The 21501-nt window shown below is 41.3% G+C and overlaps 1 protein-coding gene across 4 annotated transcripts in view; it reads left to right on the forward strand.

The window, feature by feature from the left end:
* The window catches only part of ARID1B (AT-rich interaction domain 1B), a 397799-nt gene that overhangs the window by 320584 nt on the left and 55714 nt on the right, over window positions 1-21501 (forward strand). For 3 of the 4 annotated variants that reach the window (XM_045544625.1, XM_045544627.1, XM_045544628.1), the window contains 2 exons: window positions 5262-5441; window positions 18468-18795. In XM_045544625.1, coding sequence (XP_045400581.1) covers window positions 5262-5441; window positions 18468-18795 — 508 coding nt within the window. Of the gene's footprint in view, window positions 1-5261; window positions 5442-18467; window positions 18796-20632; window positions 20762-21501 lie in introns of all 4 variants that reach the window. The other variant, XM_045544626.1, reaches the window with a different exon arrangement.

The raw sequence follows: 21501 nt of genomic DNA on the forward strand, positions 1-21501 counted from the left end.
CCCACGTCCGGTTCCAGACGAACCCCGAGTGTGGGTGTGTTTCTCCTAGTCCCTCACTTTACTTTCTCTCTGAGGACATAGCATTTGCTTGATAGAATTTTTTTTCCCCCTAAAGGGCAGCTCTGTTTTGTCATATCAGAAATGGGCCTCTTTTCACTTAGAATGTGATATTACAAGTGTTTGTGATAGTATGTACATGTAATGCAAGACTCAAAAATAGTAAATTCACTTATAAAAAGCATTCTATATATTTACCTTATGGAAGAAATATATGAATTGTATTTTCATATGAAATTTCTAAGACACTTTGTTTTATATAATGTAAATAATAATTATCTAATTTAGTACTTTGTCCAAAGTTTGAATTTTCCCACGTTAGATATTTACTTGGGACATATAATTCCATAATATATTTAGTAACTCAATATGCTTTCATAATACATAGGAAATTCATTTTATACTTCCTAAATTTCCCTTACTAGAAAGCTTGGTTTTCTAAACTCAGCTGGCTTTAGAAAATTTTCACACCTTTTAAAAAATACAGCTGGATTCTCTCAGCTGTCAGTTTTTCTATTCTCATACTCTGTTATAAGCTGACACTTTATAATAATTTTATAAGAGAAGCAAAATACAATCAAATACATGTATCACTATAAATAGGTACAAAATTCTTGGTTGAAATCTGATTTTGGGGGAAACATTTAAAAATTTGTTTCCTTCAAAAATAAAGATTGAAACAAAACAGAAGACTGCCCTCAAATAAATATACATAGAAATTACAGACCTGATTTATATATTTCCTAGGAAAGAAAAATGTTTAAACTGGGATCATAGAGAACTAGAGTTAGAAGTGCTCCTACAACTAGTGAGCGCCACCCCCCTCTTTTAACAGGTGAGGAAACTGAGGCTGGAAAGGTGAAGTCACTGGCTGAAACCTCCACAGCAAAGGCAGAAGGCCCAGGACTCACGTCCTGGCCAGTGTTCTGGTCGCTACCACACTGCCTGTCTTGATCCACTTTTTTGAATGTGTAATACTCATAATAGCTACCATTTATTGAAAGTGTGCTGTGTGCGAGGCCCTTTTATAAGTGTTTTACATGTTTATCTCATTTAATCCATACAACCTGATGAGTTAGATATGATGGTTCCCATTTTATAGACGAGGAAACAAATAATAGACATGCATAGTTTCTGTATTTAGGATGAAAAGTATAAATACTTCTTTTTTAGCTAACTTCTGTCTTCTAACTTTTCATCAATTTGTTTAGATTATGGCAGTATTCAATAACCTTTAAAAATATAATTATATCCATAATGGAAGGCTTTTTTAGTAGAATACTGCTGGCATTTAAATGTGATTATATATTATGCATCACTTATCTACCCTCCTAACTGGCCTTCTAACATTTAAACTTTCTCCCTGTCAGTCCTTTCTTCGAGGTGCATATTACAGTAGAATCAGCTTTCAGTAATACAAGTCAGATCATACCATTTTGTGCTATGGCAATATATGGCCTCTGCCAGCCTTACTCAAACTAAAAGACCAGATTTCCATGGGATCGCACATACAGAAGCTTTGGTGAACCGTGCAGCTGTTTGGTAATAGGAGCTGTATCTGCAAGATGAAATACCTCATAGTCAAGAGATAGAGTGACCATTAGAAAAATAGGGAAATGATACAAACTGTTCTTAAAAAGGACATAAAAACAGCTATTAAGCAATGTTCAGATTTACTCATAAGAAAAGTACAGAATAAAACACAACCACAGATCATAAAATATCTTTAAAAGGATACACTGAAAAACCATTTGCCTTTGGCAAAGGGAACTGTGTAGTATAAGACAGGGATGGGAGGGTTACTGCCCATAATATACCCGTTCTAGCCCTTTAAAATTTGTATACAGTTCAACAAGTACTGCAGTGATGTGAATTCCAGATATTTAAATAAAAAACAGATGTAGAAATGAAAACTAGTTTGTTCATTCTAGCTGGAAACATCTGAATATGTGAAGTATCCAGGAGTTGAAAGATACTCTTAGCAGTTTATAAACCAGAAACTAACATCATGATGTCCTACTTTTGTATATGATGTTATACATCATAGAACAGTTCCACATGTTGTCTTAGTTGATCCTTATAGGAACCTCGTCTTCATCTTTAGATGAGAGAACTTAGGCTCACAGAAGTTATGATTTGCCTAAAGTCACACAGCTAGTGGATTCAATAGCCACTGTAATATATTTGTTTACATATCAGTCTCCCCTGCGAGATTCTGGTCTATGTATGTCTACACAACCATAATCTAGGTAATTTAGGCCTTCTGTTCCCAGTTGACTGCTGTTAGATGATAATAGGTTAAAAAGGAGCCAGGGCTATATGTCACCTGTTTCTTTCATGGTCGTAGGGGACACAGGGAAAGGGCTGTGTCTCACCAAATATAAAACAACTTTTCAGGAAGCTCTTTTTAGTGGTGCCATTGGAAAAGTATACAGGGAGAAAAATTAGCTTTCCGATTTTAATTTCTATGCAAGGAGGTGGTTTCCACACCTATGGAACTTTGTCCCTGAGTCGTGGGTGTTGGATGCCGTGACAGGTTCCATTTGAATTAGCTTTAGTTTCACCTACTTCTGAACTTGATTTTATGCAAAATGCCAGTGATAATTTAGATAGTTCAAGTAGAATGTGACATAGGTATTTTTAAGGACTAAATAAATAGAAATAAAAAATAACTTGCCCAGGTAAGAATTCTTAGAACTCATTTGAATAAACCTTAAGCCTATAGCAAGTATTCCAGAGGCAACAGTAACTTTAAAGATACAGTATACTGTCAGAGGTTCTGAATCCTTTGGCTTGGACACCTTCATAGTGGAAATGAGATTTTATGCTAATTAAAAGACCTATGTTGTTTTCTTAACTAATGAAGAAAAAGCAGTCATTCTCTTTAAAGACAGTAGCGGAGAGACCCACACAATCTGTATGGAATTGAAACACATTTTTTATTAAACAGGACTCTATCTGAAACTCTCGAGAATTTTACAGTAAAGCTTAGATAAATATTTCATGTAACATCTTAAGATGCAATCATTTGTAGTAATTTTAGTACTCTGATTTCTGTTTGTTTTCAGATTTGAGAAAGCAAACGTTTTCTATGATGATTTATATCTGGGAGCTACCAATTGAGCCCAATTTCATAAGGCTTATCTTTATAAATAAAGTAAACAGGATAATAGGAACTAGCTCTGCTTACTTTTATTTTATATCTATCTCTTTAGAAGCAATGTTAAAAGATCTCTCTCTCTTTTTTTTTTTTTTTAACTGAAATGTAAACCATTTTCTGTGTAAATACAATGTACCATTTAACCTCCTAAATTTAAGCTGACCTTAGATCTAGGCATTATCTTGCCCTCTGCCTGCCTCTGTAGGCTTTTGTTGGCAGCTACTGCTCTAGGGTCTCTGGAACAGGCAGAAACCTGCCCACCTTCCAGCCAGAGCCTTTGCCTGGTAACAGGTGCGCTCTGACCAGTGTAAACTCCTGGGTTCTTGGAGTCACTTTTCAAACTACCCTTTGTTAGTATGCTAATTTGGTTAGCTTTTTCTTAGATATACGTGTTGATTTGGGGCACTCTTTGTCCAAATGAGTATTTCACAGTTCCTTCTGCATACTCACTCATATTTGCCTGAACTCCTAATATGTGGATGTACCTGACATTATAGTTCTGCATAATTTAAAGGTATGTTTTCTTTATCACTTTGAAACATCTACCCACCAAGCACCTACTGTGTGTGCTCAGCAGTTTGCTGGATGCATGAGAAATTTAACATCCATTCATTTAAAAAAATAGATTTTGATAACCGCTATGTGCCTGCCACACACTCTGTTAGTCACTTTGGATGCGACAGTGAGCCTAGACGTGATCCTTGCCCTCAGGGTGCTTATGTTTTAGTGAGAAGAGAGATGGTGAGTCAATAATAAAATGATTACAGGTTAGGAAAGGTGCTATGAAGAAAGGCAAGTGACAAACAGCAAGGGTTGGTACAACTTCAGATTGGGTGGTCAGGGAAGGCTGGCCTGAAGGATGAGGAGGAGGCAGTAGGGCAGAGGGCAGGTAACAGCATTCTAGGGAAAGGGCTTGTTGTCTTCTAGGAGCTCCGCAGGGCGCAGAGGGAGAGAAAGCTGGAGGAAATGGGGCCAGACCACTGAGATCGCAGAGGCCAGGGACCGAGTCATGTGTTTGCATTTGATTCTAGCTCTGGGGGAAGCCTTGAAGGGTTGTATGCAGTGGAGAGAGATGCTCTAATTTCCTTTTTTATTCCCAAAAGATAATTCTGGCAGCTTCGTGGAAAATGAATCAAAAGGAGCAAGACAGTAGGGGATGGGGATGCTGAGAGATGGGTGAGACCGCTGCAGTGTATGGGCAAGAGGAGACGGTAGCCGGGCCTGGCTTTGGTGGAAGCAAAACCGCTCAAGATCCATGTCAGAAGTGGCGTCAGTAGGACATGCTGATGGATGGGTCACACATAGAGGGAAGAAGGAAAGAGCAGGCTCGGGGCTGTCCTGTGTTTCTGACAGGAGCATCTGCGGGAGGACGGTGCCTTTACACAGGTGGGGGTGGCCCTGGGCAGAGCAGGGAGGAAGTCATGGTTCCGTTTGGGAAAAGCAGGATACAATTCAGACACTCCAGTTGCTCACAGTTCACCTGTAGGGGCCAGTACGAATCGGGTGTTCTAAGGTCCGCAGGCTGCTTGGGAGTCAAGTTGAACAGCTGTTGCTCTAGGAGACCGGAGGGGAGAAAACCAGCACTGTGCCGGGAAGAGCTGGCTGCTGCCCTGGGCTTGACGAGCAGGTTTTCCGAGTGACCAGAGACCTGCATGCCAGAGGTCAGAAAGCGAGCAAAGGCTCTGAGGTGGCTGCCAGTGTGCCAGCCTCAGGGCTGGTGGGTTGCAGTACAGGGGTTCTAGCTCTTTCTGTAGCTTTATGTCTCGGCTTCATCTGTAACACAGGTTAAGCCTACTTGCCTTCCCTTCCCCTTCTCCATTTCCCTCGTTCAAGTCCACAGTCCACTGGGTTCCCAGGAACGCTCATGAGAATTCAGGTTAGGACCAAGGTAGCCCCTTGAAATGTCTTTAGATGTTTCTTGAGGGGCATGTCGCAGCACCACCCTTCTCCCCTTCCACCTGCCATTCAATTCCATTGCCATTTTCCTGTGTGCAAAGATTATGAAGCACCTACATTTATATGTTTGTGTTTATTTCCTACTTAGGGTTTATGGCAGGCACACAAAGAAACCCGCAGATGTCTCAGTATGGACCTCAACAGACAGGACCCTCCATGTCGCCTCATCCTTCTCCTGGGGGCCAGATGCATCCTGGAATCAGTAGCTTTCAGCAGAGTAACTCAAGTGGGACTTACGGTCCACAGATGAGCCAGTATGGACCACAAGGTAAAAAAAAAAAAAAAAATCTCTCCAAAATGCATTGCAGTAAGTTGTAGAAAGTTTGTTAATATGCTAGTCCTTCAATATTTTAATATTGTAAACATATTGTAAGAGTCCATTATTTGTTACCTGACAGATTTGTGAGGTTAATGCAAACCCACAGTCCTTTCGTTGCCCATGATGATGGGAAGAATAATTATAGTCGCTATTCATTAAGCATTTATGCATCAGTCGCTGCAGTAAGTGCTCTTCCTCCATGTGATATTAATAAAGGAGTAACCCTCTCTCTGTGGTGGAGTTCTAAATGCTTGTTGATAGAAAGACACAAGCTGTATCCTCAGAAGTTTCTGACTCAAAACTTGGGCTTTGTCCTTTTGTGTTCTGACATTGCTCCTCCCACTCAGCAGTCACCTTTAGAACCATGAGCTCGGGGCTCCAAAAGGTTTCACCCAGGACACCTCTCCCAGTTTGTCCCCAAGGTAAACATTAGTTCTCGTTTCCCAGCCCTCACCAGTGAGAGTCTTAGGAAGACAGAGCCTGAAGTGGAGACATGTCTTTCAAAGAGGAAGATGAGGGAGGAGTAGGGGAGTGGTGGAACCATGTCCAAAACGCACTGTTTACATTCCACATGCCTGGAAGTCGACATACACACATATGGTTTTGTCATATACACATATGATCCTTTTATCAAGTTTTTTAACCTTTTGTGTGTGTGTATGTGCGTATTTTTTCTAAGTTGCTTTTATCAAGAGGACATTTGAATTTAGCGCCTTCTGTTTAAATTAGACATTAATGGATAATTTGGAGAGAATGAGATAATCTGGCACAATTCCCAGAGTTATCTCACTTCTAAAAGTACCAGGGATGTTCCAAATGAAGGTGCTGAGTGCCCACTGGGAAGCTGTAGCGAAATGTTTACCCCTCCACAGCAGTCAGGTCGCCTGTCGGGGAGCCGTGGTGTTTTCTAGAGGCGTTTGCATCTGTTCCACAGACCCGCCCGCGAAGCCTACGGATCACACTGGGGCCCAGGTCCCTTCTCTGCTTTCACCTAGAATTTCTCAGAAAATCTGGTCTTTCTATTTATAGTACTTTACAGTCTGAAAAGTGAGTTAAAAGTGTATTGTCTTGTGTTTTAAAGATTTCTTGTGAAAGATTTTAAACATTTTAGTGCTGCCATTGTTTCTTTGCCTTACATTGCTTTGCTGTATTTACATTCCAGCTCTTTCTGTTGTTAGGAAAACTGTCTTCCTTCCTTCCTTCCTTCCTTACTCTCTCTCTGTTATTATTCTTTTCTCAACCCTTTTCATGTAGTCCTTCCTGCCCTACCCGTATGCCCTTCCTTCCTTACTCTGTTCTCTCTTTCTCTCTCTCTCTCATTATTCTTTTCTCAACCCTTTTCATGTAGTTCTTCCTGCCCTACCTATATGCATGAAGCTAGAGCAGACAGAGACGGATGTGTTTTGCATGGTTCCCTTCATACCATGCCATGAACAGCTTTCCGTGTTATAATTCCACGTGAGCCACAGGAATTTAAATCCCAGTTGGCAGTCATAGTCTGCCTGTTCCCTTTTGGCTCCAGTTAATCGTGACATGTAGCAGAGTGTCTCCAAGCTGAGGCAGGGCTGTGAGTCATCCCACCGTGAGAGCCTCCCAGCCTGCCATCCTCCTGGGCATGGTGGGCACCAGCTGGGTTTTTTGGCTGTCATGGAAAGAAGAAAACTTTAGTGACAGTTGGAAAAGCGGTTTGTAAGTTGTGATAGGCACAGAAAATGTAGGCTTTTGCTCAGAATGTAATTGGGACAAGGGTCAGAGCCCTGTTCTCAGAATTGAGGGTGGCTGTAGGTCTATGATTTAACCCTTAAAACCGTAAGGTCTTCATGTAGTCTTCAAAATTGATCTCTATACTCATAAATAATTCAATCTTGGAATCTCTTTTTTCACTCATACTAAGTGAAAACTGAGTCTTGAACTGTCTGATAAGCCTTGTGAACAACTAAGGAAGAGCTTATGCTGGAGGAGGTAATAGCAGGGAAGGTAGTTTCTACAGCGTAGATTTCTTGTTAGAATAAATCCCTCAATTTCCAGAATCATTGAACATGTAACACTCTTAATTGAAAAGCACAGAGCCCAGCAGAATTCTCATCCAAACTGCGTTGTGTCCTTGGAAAATTGCTTACTCTTTCTGTGAGTTACTTTTCCTCCAGAAAAATGAGAACATTGGGTTATTACTTTGGAAGTTACTTCCAATTCCAGTGTTCTCTGAGCGAAATTTTGCTTCAACTCAGGACCTTTTACATTAACACAGCCCACTGGATCCCCTGCATCACAGTTTGATTAAATAGTCAAGAAGGTGTTTTGTTTGGAGCTTTTTAAGGCATAAATCCTGAGTGTAGGTTAGTAGTGGAAACAGTTTGCAGCAAGAGTGGCATGTCCCGTGCTCAGTGCTCTCTAGTGTCTGCGGGCAGCACCGGTGTTCCTGCACCCACTGCTCTTCTCTCCTCTCCCGAGTGGCATTGCCACCACATTCCACTCCAAGGCCCTTGTCCTCCTGGGTTCCTGCACTATGTCTGATTGCCGTGTGCTTAAAATCGGCGTCCTGGTGCTACTGATGTTCAAATCCAAATAGTCGCCGCCTTCCCCTTGGAGTCTCCTTTCCTCAGCAAACACTGAAGGACAGGAGAGGACACTTGTAACATGTGGTGTTCAATCCAGTAAATGCTCTTCCCTTTGCATTTCTCTCTGTTGTCCTTTTAAACAAATGAAGGGTTTTTTCCTGCCTCTTCTTAATTAACTACTCACATCACATTATTAGTGAGATATTCAGCTTGCATCTTTGTATCAGAAGTTTTAATGTCTCTGGAAAGACTTCCTCACCCAAGAGGTCATTAGAATCGCCTGTTTCTGTTCTTAACTGGATGACTTTCTTCTGTTTCTGCTTTTTTAAAGAGATCTCAGGGGAAGATACTATACAACCTCTTTGCTAACCATTTTATTGTCAGGAGCATCTTCTCCAAAATTATTGTTAGTAATAACAACAAACGTTTATAAGACTTGTCCTGGGTCCCGTTCTAAGTATTAACTCATTTAATCCTCACAACATGCTATATGATAGGTGCTGTTATTACTCCACTCTACAGAGAAAGAAACTGAGGCATAGACAGGTAAACAATTTTGCGACGATACACAAGTGACTTAAATGGTCAAGCCAGGATTCACGTCCAGGCTGACTTGCCCATTCTCCCAATCTTGGGAAGCCCTGTAAGGCTGTCCCCATTTTGCAAATGAGAAAACCAAAGCCTTGAGCCCTTAAGTAATGTACCCAGATCCCACAGCTAAGAGGTGGCAGGGCTGCTGAGGAGGGCTGGCTGCAGAGACCACTCACATGGTCACTGGTGCTGCCCTTTCCCCGCCTCAGATGTAATCCCTTCTTGCTAGTTTATTCCTTCAGGAAGCCGTTAGGGAAACAAAAACAAAAAGACAAACTACATGCCTTCAAGGAACAAGAAACATTTTAGAAATATAAGCCTGGCAATATATCAGAAATACTAAAGAGATTAAGAAAAAAATTTCTATGAATTGAAGAAAGGCAATATGTTAGAAATGTCTAGTAATACTATAAAATCAGAATTATTAAATTAACAAATGGAATTAAGCCAATCTAAATATGTAAAAATGTTTAATTACAGTATATTTTATGAAATAGTACTTTTCTACCTTCAAGCAAGCACATATAATAACTATCCTTGCTAAGTGTTTGCAAAGAGAGAAGGCCATAGGGACTTGCTTTAATAAATAGAAAGGAGTATGTAATTAACATGTTAATTATTAATAAATGAATTTGGGAAAAGGAGAGCTAAAACCAATTTCATCTTCATAGCCTTTTTATTTCTTAAGGACAAAGATTCTGTCTTGTTTCTGTGTTCTCTAGAAAAGTGTCTATCATACCGGCCTTAGTTTTGCTATGAGTAAGCAGTACCTTGGGCAAGTAACAATAATTCTGAGTCTAGACTCCTCCTAGTTCTCACTCACTTGTATAATAGCATCCAGGAGTCTGTCTGGGGCCACCCATGCCACTGCTAAGGTTGTACTGACACAGCGCTGGCTTTATGCCTCAGTCTTTATAGTGTGATCTTAGGAGGCAGAGGGTTTACTGGTTGATGAATCTGATGAGCCTTTCATTTCTAAATTAGTTTGGTAAAAAATGTTTTTCAGAAGGATTTAAAGGTGTTTTTTCTAAAATAAATTGGATGCCATCTGAAATCTTCGTTTTCCCTTCATTCATTAAATGTTTCTAATAAGTTCAGCAAGGCAAACTTTAAATGATATTTAGTTGAAATGAATGCAGTTCCAAAATAGTGAATTACAAAGTAATAATCTTACATCTGTTTTGGTTCTAGAGGAACAAGGTATAAATGTCGAAAGTTGTCCGCCCACCAGCCACTTGAGCGGACGGACCTTCCAGGACGTGGAGTCCCTGTGACCTGGGATTCCAGGCTGAGTCTAGAACCTCAGTCTTCCTAGTGAGCTGTGCGAAAGGCATCCTCCCCCTGCACAGGTGGGATGTGTCTCACACGTGGATTCATTTTGTCTGGTCAAAAGACTTCCCCGGGATGGTGCTGGGGATGGACAAGATAGTGTTCCTTGGCTTTCCAAAGGCTAGTTTCTCCCCCTTCAGTTTGCTCATTTTATTTTTTTCTTGAAACAAAAAAAATGCTTACTACAGCTGCTTATTACCTTTATTTTATGGTTAAATTTACAGCACGAAGCCAAAAATTAATTCCTTATTCTGTATTATGTTTTATTAAAGAAATATTCCTAATATATCTTGCTAATATTAGAAAGAACAAATTGAATTAGATCATTTTATAGCAAAAGCTAGGTTAATGTAATCATATCTTCTTTTGATGCTGAAATTTAGCCTTCGAGTTACAGGATTTAAGCATGAATTTTTCTTAGACTGATAATCATCATGATTTTATCAAAACCTGAGAATTAGGGGGAAGAAAAGTCAGGAAAATTTATAGTACAAATCAACTGAAATTGAAAAAAAAAAAGCAACTTTAATTTTGACTAGTGTGGAACTAATTATTTTACCCCATGATTAAAATCAACAGCACCCAAGAGGGCCAGCATCCTCTGCCCTCCCTGAACAACTCAGCACATTGTTGTAAACGTCATTATCGGGAGGACTTTTACCTCTGGGGTCTTGATCGTGACAGTTGTGGACTGTGCTGAGGAAAGGCAGGGTCTGAACGTGCAGCTTTACTGACATCTTAGCAAGGTGCCTTGTCCTGGGGCTCGCAGCTCTGCCATTTATTCAGACTTTTGTTTAAAAAGAAATGACCTGTTGAATCACAATTCACAAATCTGTCAGAACGGCAGGAAGTACCCCAGATAAGGAAGGGTTCCTCCGTCTGCCCAGGCAGATCAGGATTCTCTCTTGGCCGCCTGCAGGGGGCGCCTTTCCTACTGCGATCTGCATGGACTGGGCAGCTCTGAGCCCTGGGAGGGCACATTCTGTCCAGTGCATGGTGGTGGTGATTTCCAGCTCATGGACTCCTTCGTTTCTTACCATAGGACTTTACTGTTTCATACTAAAGTTGGCTATTTGGTTAGGATAATCCCTTTATATATATATTTTTTAATGTCATTGCTTACCTTTTCTTATACTTTCCTCTGAAGAATAAATTTGTGTCTCTGCACATGATGAAAGTAAAATTAGGCAGCAATACAATAATGTAGATAATTTTTTACTGATTAAACAGATGTTAATATTAGTTGGTCACAGTGGAGCATACTTGTAATCCCTCCTACTCAAGAGGCTGAGGTGAGATGATCACTTGAGGCCAGGAGTTCAAGACCAGCCTGGGCATCATAGCAAGACCCCATCTCGAAAAAAAGAAAAAAATTACCTGGGTGTAGTGGCATGCACCTGTAATCTCAGCTACTTGGGAGGCTGAGGCAGGAGGATCACTTGAGCCCCCAGGAATTTAAGGCTGCAGTGGACTGTGATCGTGCCACTGCACTTCATCCTGGGCAACAGAGCAAGACCCTATCTCTAAAAAGAAAATGAATAAATAAATTTTAAAAGGTTATTAATATCAGAATAGTTTTTGTCTGTTTCTTGGCAGATTCTATCCATTCATTGTCAGTTGTTCAACTATAGTTTCTGTTAGTAAAAATCTCACAGCAACCACATAAGATAGATAATCTTTTATTATGCCCTTTTTATAGATGAGGAAACTGAGCTTTAGAGTAACAGGTGGCTTTCCAAAGGTCACACTCCCAGATCCAGATGGTGATGCCCCAGCTTCTTGGAGGCTCTCTCTCTCTCTCACTGCCTGATGTCAGACACTGGCATCTGATCCTGCCCATATGTCCTTGGTGTTTGCCTCTGATGTTAGCCGTGGTCATTACCGTTTCTCTGAAGACGGCTGATATTCCCAGGAGGGGCAGCTGACTTGCACGCTGCTCCTTCCCCTCAGCACTCTGCACAGTTGGCACTGCTTGGTTTTCTTCGTAGGGCTCATCACCACATGACGTTGTCTATATCTGCCTGTGACCTGCCACCGGAATGTAAGCTCTTTGTCTTCGTTCACTGCTGAATCCCTGGCATTTAACTTGGAGCCTGGCATGTAAGAGGCCCTTAATAACTACTTCTTAAATGAACTTTGCTAAACAGAGTAATGCAGAGTCACTGATACACCTTCCTGACCCTGCCTCGAGGCTTGATGGGTATTGGGTTGACTATTCTGTACCTGAGAATAATTTATAATATATGGTGTCTTATCTTTGGGAAGTAAGACTAAGGGTAATTTTTTGTCTTCTGCATTTTCTGTATTGAGCTTATATTATTTTGTCATTAAATTTTTAAAGGAGTTAATTGTTGTAACATAAATGGAAAAAACTACCAAAAGTGAAATACTGAAGTGATACTGTAAAGTAACATAATAGGTCTTTCTGCTTCTTTTATAAACTTTGTTATTATTTTTATTTTTTAAAGAACTCTTAAATGCATATTGACCTAGGAAAAATATGGTACCTATGAGTTCAAAAAACAAATTATCTCCCTTTATTCCCACAAGTAGTAGGATTTAATGCAACTTGGGGCAAGTCAGCTTTCATTTGAACCTATATTTATAGTCTTCTTGACTACTTGATCAATTTCCCTGCCTGAAAAAGTAGCATCATATGACAAGTCTGAGTAGAAAGATGGAGGTGGAAGAAGTATTTTTTAAATAACTCTTGAGACTAGCCTGGGAGATATAGGAGACCTAGTCTGTAAATTAATAAAAAATAAATAAATATAACTTTTTTTCACATAAAGGATCTTACTTAAATATGGTAACCAAGAAATAAACACATGAAAAATGCTCAAAATCATTTATCATTAGGGAAATGAAAATTAAAGCCACAACGATTTCTATTACATACCTAGTAGAATGGCTAATTTTTTTTTTAAATTGGCAGTGTCAGGTAGTGGCAGTTAGAACTCTTACATAGTGTTTGGTGGAAACGTACACAAAATAGTGCAGCCACAGTTTGGCAATATCTTATTAAGTTAAAACATGCACTTACCACACAGCTCAGCAGTCTCATTTCTAGGGTTTTACCAAGAAAAATGAAACATATGTCTGTAGAAAGACCTGTTCACAAATGTTTTTAACAGTGCTATTCATAATTGCCAAAAATGGAAACAATGTCCATAGAGTGGAAACTGTGGATGCTTGCAACAATACCAGTGAATTTCAAAAGCGTGGCGCTTAGTGAAAGAAGCCAAGCACAGAGGCTGTACTGTATGGCTCGTTGTGAATGTGGACGGGCAGCACTGCAGGAACAGAAATCAGATCAGTGGTTGCCAGAGGGTGGACGTGGAGATGAGATTGACTATAAAAGGGAAAAATGGAACTTTCTGTCATGATAGAAATATTCTGTGTCTTGGTTGTGCTGGTGATTACTGGATTATATGTTTTGTTTTTGTGTGTAAATTATGTCAGTAAACATGACTTAATATTGGGTAGTAGACTGCTATAAAAAATAGTAACATCACTGGTTAAAAAACAAGATAAATGCATATTTAGCCCTAACTCACAAATATATTTATCATAGTTTGTAGCTAATTATGCATTTCATTTTTTCCACCGAGAGTAAAATGCCCAGTTTATGTTGAGTGCATCCATTTTATCCTCCACTGCATGACAACTAATGCAGAGCCTTGCCCATAGTAGTCGTTCCTAAGTAATTGTTGAATGATTGAAACTGAGAAGCAAAATTTCGTCTGTGAGTGGAAACATTTAATAGTTTACAAAAAGCAGTAAGCTTTGAGTATTTATTGTAACTAGCAAATGTAAATATTCTGGAGTCAGGTATAGAATTATTTGTGATTCTCCTAAAATAATGATGGTGACTTGAATAGAATCTTGCTACTGCTTCTTCTTTCTTGTGCTTAAATATAATTCTTGGTGGGTAGAAATCAGAATTAATTTGGTGACCAATTTTCCAAAGCTGGTGTGCCAAGATGAACCCACTTGAAAACTGAGGGCTCTTGGACTTGGCGGCAAGACCAGTCCAGCTGAGGTGGGCTGGCCGGCATCTGCTGCCTTCATTGTGCTCAATGCTGGACCCATCTGTTTTCTGTCAAAGCTAGTGCCAACAAATTACTAATCTATTAGAGAAACATGGAAATAAGATTGCACTCCTCATTCCTGGCTTTTCCTCTCATATTTTGCTTGGCTTACATATTTGGTTTTTATTTATTTTGGGAAGAAAGATATGTTATCGAGTAGTTGGGGGGAGGCATGAATCATTTTTGCCCCATCCACACATTTTTAAACCGTGAGGGAAGATAATGTAAATGCTGTTGCTATGGTTGTGGATGCTGACGGTAGCAGCTCTCGTTTGTTTGGCAGCTCTGTGCCTGGTACCGTACTAGACACTTTCAACCTTTTCCACATTATCATCCTGACTTTACAAATGACAAAATCACGGTTCAGAGAGGTTAAATAACTTGGCCAAGGTCATGCTGCTAGAAAGTGTCGGAACTAGTATTCAGACCCAGATTCTGAAGCCGGTGCTTTATCCGTTGCTGCTTCTTAAGCCATTTTAAGCCTTTAGACCATTTGTATCCAGCCTTGTGAGTTTAATGAGGAAAGTCTTTCAAATTGCAAGGAAAAGGGCACTTTGTATTTTTTTCTACCGGATAGAGGCCTCTATAATTAGAACATATTCCCTTGAGTGCCAATTCATGGAATCAACCCAACTGATTGGAGAAAAATAGATGCTCAGCGCCTTTCTGAGCACAAGTGCGTGCATGCATGTATGGGTGTGCGTGGTCACGTTCTAATGCATGCTCCACCCGGTTGCAGAACGCCTCCTGCTAGAGGACGAAGACCAGCTGCTGCATGGAGCAAAGCTATTGAAACACAGCCCGTCTTTCTTCAGTACGTAACATGAGTGAGAGATTGAAGCAGGGTACTGGGTAACTAAGCATCTCAGTCATTTCTTTCCTTTGTGTTCATTAAAATACAGCCCTTGACTGCCAGTTAAACCAAGAACCCCGAGTAACAGCATTTCTCCGTCACAGCTGTGAGCAGAGTTCGGCAAAATCAGGAACCTCTTTCTCTAATAAGACCACATTGGGGGCATAGTCTGGAACAGCCATGTCTACGTGCTTGTTTTCTAAAACACGATTAAAGTGTTATTTCGTTTCCTTTGAAAGCAAAGGGCACATATGTTTTCACTGAAAAAGGCTTCTTACCAAATGAGTCACTTATCAAGTGTTGGGGGAGGGTAGAAACTAGCCCTAGAGTAATAGCATGAATATATGAACTAATTACTCCAGCGTTCAAATTATGATTGAGCATATTTATTTTTAATAAAAGCAAGAGCCAAAAAGGAGCACTCCGTTTCACTGATGTTATCAGATAGTCTGGAAGTAAGTGGATATGAGGTCTGGGAAGGGGAGGAGGAGACAGGAGCACGGGGACTCAGGGCGAGCGTGGGCAGAGGAAGCGCCAGCAGTCTGGCCTGTTCTGTGTCCCGCCCAGCAGGGGACACAGAAGGTGCCTTTTCCACTGAGATTGCGTGATGGGAAGATGCATTGGACAGTTAGGAGTGTCCTGTGGGATGAGAGATTCGGAAGCAATTTAAGAATATTTTGTAAACAACTTTGAAACTGATGAACAGTTTCAGTTTTTTTTTTTACCTTGAAAACAATGTAAGCTTGATTATTTCTGCAAACCTTGACTATGCAAAGGCAATGTATCTTCATGAAGAAGCAATTTAAATTTAAGGAGCCGATGGTAAAAGACTGACCTGCATGCAGCTGAGCACACCTGAGGTGTTTATGCTGCGCCTGTCCTGTTCCTGCCCGCTGGCCCTCGCGTCTTCCTCTCCATTTCCCAGCCCTCAGATCTGCCACTTCTGCGCTCTCTTAATCCTCTTAAGCCTTTCCTCAGCTTTCCAGATGGTATTCAAGGTTAAGGAAGCTGCTGGCTTGAACAAGCCTCATTTCTGTTGCTAGTGCAGCAGAAATTATTAGCTTAGCCCAAAGTTGGTCTCTAGCAGGGCTTATGGCCCACTTTGGCCCGCCACCTGGTTATGAAAATAAAGTTCTGTTGGAACACCACCAGTCCTGTCTGCGTATGTACCTGTGTGTGCTGCTGCTATACGGCTCCAGTGACAGAAATGAGTAATTATGATAGAGACTGTCTGGCCCACAAAGCCTATGGCATTTACCACCTGACCCTTGACAGAAAAAGTGTGCTGGCCCACGGTCTACGTGAACAGTGACCTTCGCCTCACCGGTAATTAATAGCACATGCTCCATGGACAACCGAATTAACAAAATGAGCAGGATGCACCTAACAAAGAACAAGAACGCAATAAATGTTGAAAAGTCTATTGAATGTCTTGCAGATTTGTAGGGTATACAGTCGTATATGTGTGAATTTAAGAAAGCCTATTTTTATAATGATGATAATATCATTATGTAAGTATGCTTTTTCACAACATTTGAGAGGCAACATAGAGTAGTGTGACATACTTGGACTCAGCCACACTCACAGACCGCCTGGGTCCAGACCTTGGCTTCTGCAATCATTAGCATACGGCCTTGGGGCAGTTGTCGGGGCAGTTGTCACATCCCTGTCCCTTAGGTTCCTCATCTCCAAGTGAGGATTATGGTAATATGTACCTCTTAGGCTTGAAGTCAGGATTAAGTGAGTTAATATAAAGAACTTGAAACTAAGCTTAGCACACGGTAAATATTAAGTATTTGCTTTTATTGTAGTTATTAATCTAATCCTATTTCTGCTGGAAATCCTTGAGAAGCTCCTCCTTATCTATAAGATAAACCCCACATTTAGAAGCCTGGTACACAAGGCCCTGCCGGACCTGGCCTCTTCCGTCTGTCCTCCTCAGTGATGTCGTGAGTCTGTCTGTCCCTGCCCTCCCTGCCAGAAGGGCCCTTCCTCCTCCTCTGCCTCAGTCACCAGCCAACAGCAACCCCTCCGTGTCACGCCCATGTTTGAGATACTTTATGTACATTGTATTGTTTAATCCTAACAGCTCTGCAAGTGGACAGTATTAGCGAGGACTGTCTTTGTTTTACAGAGAAGAGAAGGAAAGGAGAAAAGATGGAAGCAGGGCCCCTCAGGTCCTGCAGGCAGGCGGCGCAGAGCCTCGCCCGGCCCCTGAAGCCAGCCTGCCCACGGTGTTGGCCCCAGGGCTGCTTATTCCAAGGAGTCACCACCAGGCCCCCAGCACGGGTGACCCCCTAAGCCCCCAGCTGTCTTTACCCCTGCTGCTCCAGCACACGTGTGCAACACACACACACACACAGAGGAACTGGATTGCATTTAACTTTGTGTGTCCTGTGCCTAGAAGTTTCTGGCATATAAAGTGTATAGTTATGCTACATGGATGGGGATAATCTTCCAGAAAGTAGTAAGGACTGATTGAAAAACACTAATCTGTATCCTACAAACACTTGTCTTTTTACATTTACTTAATTTCAAGTCATTTATTGGGAGGCAGCATGTTTTATTGGTTAAATACGTGGGTTCCAGAGTCAGTTCACTTGAACTTAAACCCGAATCTACTAGCTCTTGACTTCCCTCATTTGTAAATGGAGTCCTCGTGGTATCTGTATTTCATGTTTATTGGGAGAAACGAATGAGTACATTTGTGCAAAAACACTTAGCCAGGTGTCTAGCACACACCTATGGTTCAGCAGTTACCACCTGCAGTTATTATTATTATTGAAGCACTATCATGTATGCCTTTGATTTATTTGAATTTAATTTATTTACACAAATTAAAAGATGTGGAAGAAAAGGGAAAACAGAACTCCTGAGACAGCGGGGGCCTCGAGGGAACAGCGCTCCTGTGTGCATGTGGCCAGGCGCAGCAGGGTGAGGGCTGCGGTCAGGGGTTCTTATCTCAGTCTTTTTTTGAGACAGGGTCTCACTGTGTCGCCCAGGCTGGAGTGCAGTGGCACAATCCTAACTCACTGCAGCTTTGAACTGTTCGCATTGTTGGAAAGAAATTGGGACTGATGTCAGGTTTCTCCACAATCTCTTCCTGTGGGATTTTTGTCTTCCATGTCATCTCTCTGAGCTGTTACTGTAACGTCAGATGTGGCAGTGCTGTGGTGGTGCAGCCTCACGGGGGCCCTCGCCTGAAGACTGGGAGCTGAAATAATTATTTTGGTTAAAATATAAGAATATGAGGTATTGAACACCTTGAAGCAGCACTCAGTACTAGTATTTCTTGCCTATTAATAGATCGTTTGTACAATTAACCTGAATGTCTCTTCAGTGTTGCAGAGGTCCTGTGGGCTCCTTGCCTCCGGGGTGCAGAGAGAACGTGCGCTGCGACAGGCCGCCGCCGCGGCCCCTGCAGGCAGGGCTAGCAAGGATCATGCCTGATGCCCTGGTGATCACACTGTTGGACAAAAGTATTTCCAGTGAATGTTTTCACAAGTTTAAAGATTAAATAAAAGGCTTTAATTTGTGTTTGCTTTTTGTTTAGGTAACTACTCCAGACCCCCAGCGTATAGTGGGGTGCCCAGTGCAAGCTACAGCGGCCCAGGGCCCGGTGTGGGTATCAGTGCCAACAACCAGATGCATGGACAAGGGCCAAGCCAGCCATGTGGTGCTGTGCCCCTGGGACGAATGCCACCAGCTGGGATGCAGAGCAGACCATTTCCTGGAAATATGAGCAGCATGACCCCCAGTTCTCCTGGCATGTCTCAGCAGGGAGGGCCAGGAATGGGGCCGCCAATGCCAACTGTGAACCGTAAGGCACAGGAGGCAGCTGCAGCAGTGATGCAGGCTGCTGCAAACTCAGCACAAAGCAGGTACGCCGTTCAGGACAACGCCCCGGCAGGTACTCTGTATGTTTACATGTGACCTTGCAACTGAGCACACAGCAGCAGCGTTCCCCAAGGTTACACGGACGCAGTAGAATGCAACTGTGCTTGGCTGTTCCTTTCATGTTAAATATATTCTATAATATAAGGTCAGAGAAGTAAGTGACAAACATGTTTTATGATACATTAGGGAAGGAATCTGAGCGGTGGGCCTGTCAGTTGTGGGGGGTGGAAATGTCTGGGCATGGTCATTACAACCAGCAGAGCAGACCCAGTTGCACAGGGAGGTGTCTGTGAGGTTCCAATTGAAACAGTTTTAAGCAGAAAATACTAAAGCTTAAAAATTATTTAAACTCTAAAACACTGAAAAAGAAACACACTCCTCCTTTTTTTACCCTACCTTAAGAATCTCTATAAAATAGAAACTTTATGTGCACGTATGTGTATTGTGTGTTTGTCTAAATGTATGTGTGTGAGATTTATATACTTTATATTCTTATGTGTTATTTTTCCAGGGATACCTTTCTATCTGTCCAAAGCAAAATGTGGTTAATAAAGCAAAGATAGTATTTTAGACAGTTTAAGTTGATAGATTAAGACTTTACCTTTAATTCAATTACTTAGTTGTTTTTAATGCTGATTTTTAAAAGTAATTCTTGAAGTAAATACCTGACCTATATAAAAATAACATACTTAATTCAAAATTTATGAGGCAAAAATGAATATATTTTAAAAGAAGCATATGTAAATATATTTTAAAACAGAGCACACTGAAAGACATGTATTTTAATAACATCTTCTGAAGAAAAGAAAGAAGATTCTGATTTTTGTCAAAGGGAAATAATAGCCAGTGTGTGTGTGTGTGTGTGTGTGTATGTGTGTGCGCACACGCATGCATGCACATTTTACATGTGTCCCTTGGTTACTTTTCCTCTAAAGCTGCTATTTTGGGAATGTAGGGACCCCCTCCTGTCTCATTGTTTGTTCCAAATAATGATAAATTTCCCTTGAGGAATTAAAATGAAAATCAATCATTATCTCTCTCATTCTGTCTGCACATTACAATTACTTAAAATCTTCTGAGCCCCAGCAGTGTACCTCCCAGCCCAGCCTACACTGGCTGTAGAGAATGTTTCAGTAAACCTGTCTGTGAAGACTGGTGTGGCTGGTCCAAGTGAAGTTCTAATTGAGGTTTCCTTGAATTGTCCATTGTTACAACTTGTACAGCACGGGGTTGTTTTTTGTTTTGTTTTGGGATTTTTTTTTTTTTTTTGGTTGTTAAGTAGAAAGTATTTGATTGCATTTGACATGCAGCCTTTATAGTGATCTGAGAAGATAACCATAGAGAGTAAGGCGTAATTCTGTTGATTAAAAAGTCTTATGTATTCTCTTGCTGAATCAGTTTATATAGCCTTCTGTAGAAATTAATGTGTAAATACACATCCATGCATTTTCATTTTCTATTTCTAACCAGTAGACCATTCCAAAGCCTTGCCTTCACATCCTGCCCATTCTAGCTCTCCAGGAGTTTAAATGGGGGCTGTATATCTTATTTTTTGCTTTTACAGAGTCAAAGCTATACTTCAAAACTGTAAACAGGGATTAGAGCTGAGAATTACTTTCTTTTCTCCTTTGCCTTGTCCCCCACTTTTTTTTAAAGGACTTTTATCGAGTTCCACTCCCAGGCAGCTGCAGGGTGCAGGGTGTTCTGCTGAGTTACCACTTTCTATAACCCCACACCTATGTGTGAAAGTAACATATGGACAGGGATTCATACTTTGCTACGGAACAAATCCAAAGAAGCTGTTCTTCTGTTCCACTTTAGGCCACCATACATTAGGTCGCCTGCTTATCCCAGCCAGTCTGGGGCTGGCGGACGCCCCATGTTTTCTTCCCAGCACCCCAACTATGGCAACTCTCAGGCTCCCATGATGCACCAGCCTGACCAGTACGGGTAGGTAGCAACACACTCCGGACTTGCTGCGGGACCTGGGCATTTCTTTCACACTCTTAACCAGCGTGCCATCTGGCTGCACAGGAACACGCAGACCAAGACAGTGAAAGACCTAACAGGAAATGCATCTCAGGGGTCGTCCTCTTGTCCATTGTGTTTGTTGTGTTTGTTCGTTTTCTTTCTTACTAACAGTACTGTGGCTGTTTGGTGGAAGCCCGCATGCCATCCTCCAGGTCCTGTCTGCATGGCTTTGGCATGGCTGCTTCCCTTCATGCCTGAGAGGGAGACAAAACTTGTATCCACGTAAAAGTAATTACATCACCTGCTCTGGCATCATTTCCCCCATTGTTGTCGTCGTTCTGTCTAGGAACATGTGTAGTGCAGCACTGTTCTCATGACCGTGATAACCATTCCTGCCACCACAGGAACTGCTGCTACACCCACCCCCCAATTCAGAGCACAGCATCTCACTGCAGTAGGACTGACACAGGCTATTTCTAGCACTTAGGAGGGTCTCATTAGATCATCACTGAGCAAATGTCTGTGCCAAAGAGTTCTATTATTTCCTTCTCCCCACAAGTATTAGAATATGGAAGTCACCAGGAAAATTCAGCAAAATAATCCAACACAGAATTTTCTTTCTAAACACAGTGTTGCCATATTATTATCAATTTAAACACAGGAATTACATACAGCAACAAAAAGTATCTGTCTTCTTTCCAACTACAAAAATATATGAT

This window comes from Lemur catta, chromosome 2 (genome assembly GCF_020740605.2).
Source record: "Lemur catta isolate mLemCat1 chromosome 2, mLemCat1.pri, whole genome shotgun sequence".
NCBI classification, from domain to species: domain Eukaryota; kingdom Metazoa; phylum Chordata; class Mammalia; order Primates; family Lemuridae; genus Lemur; species Lemur catta.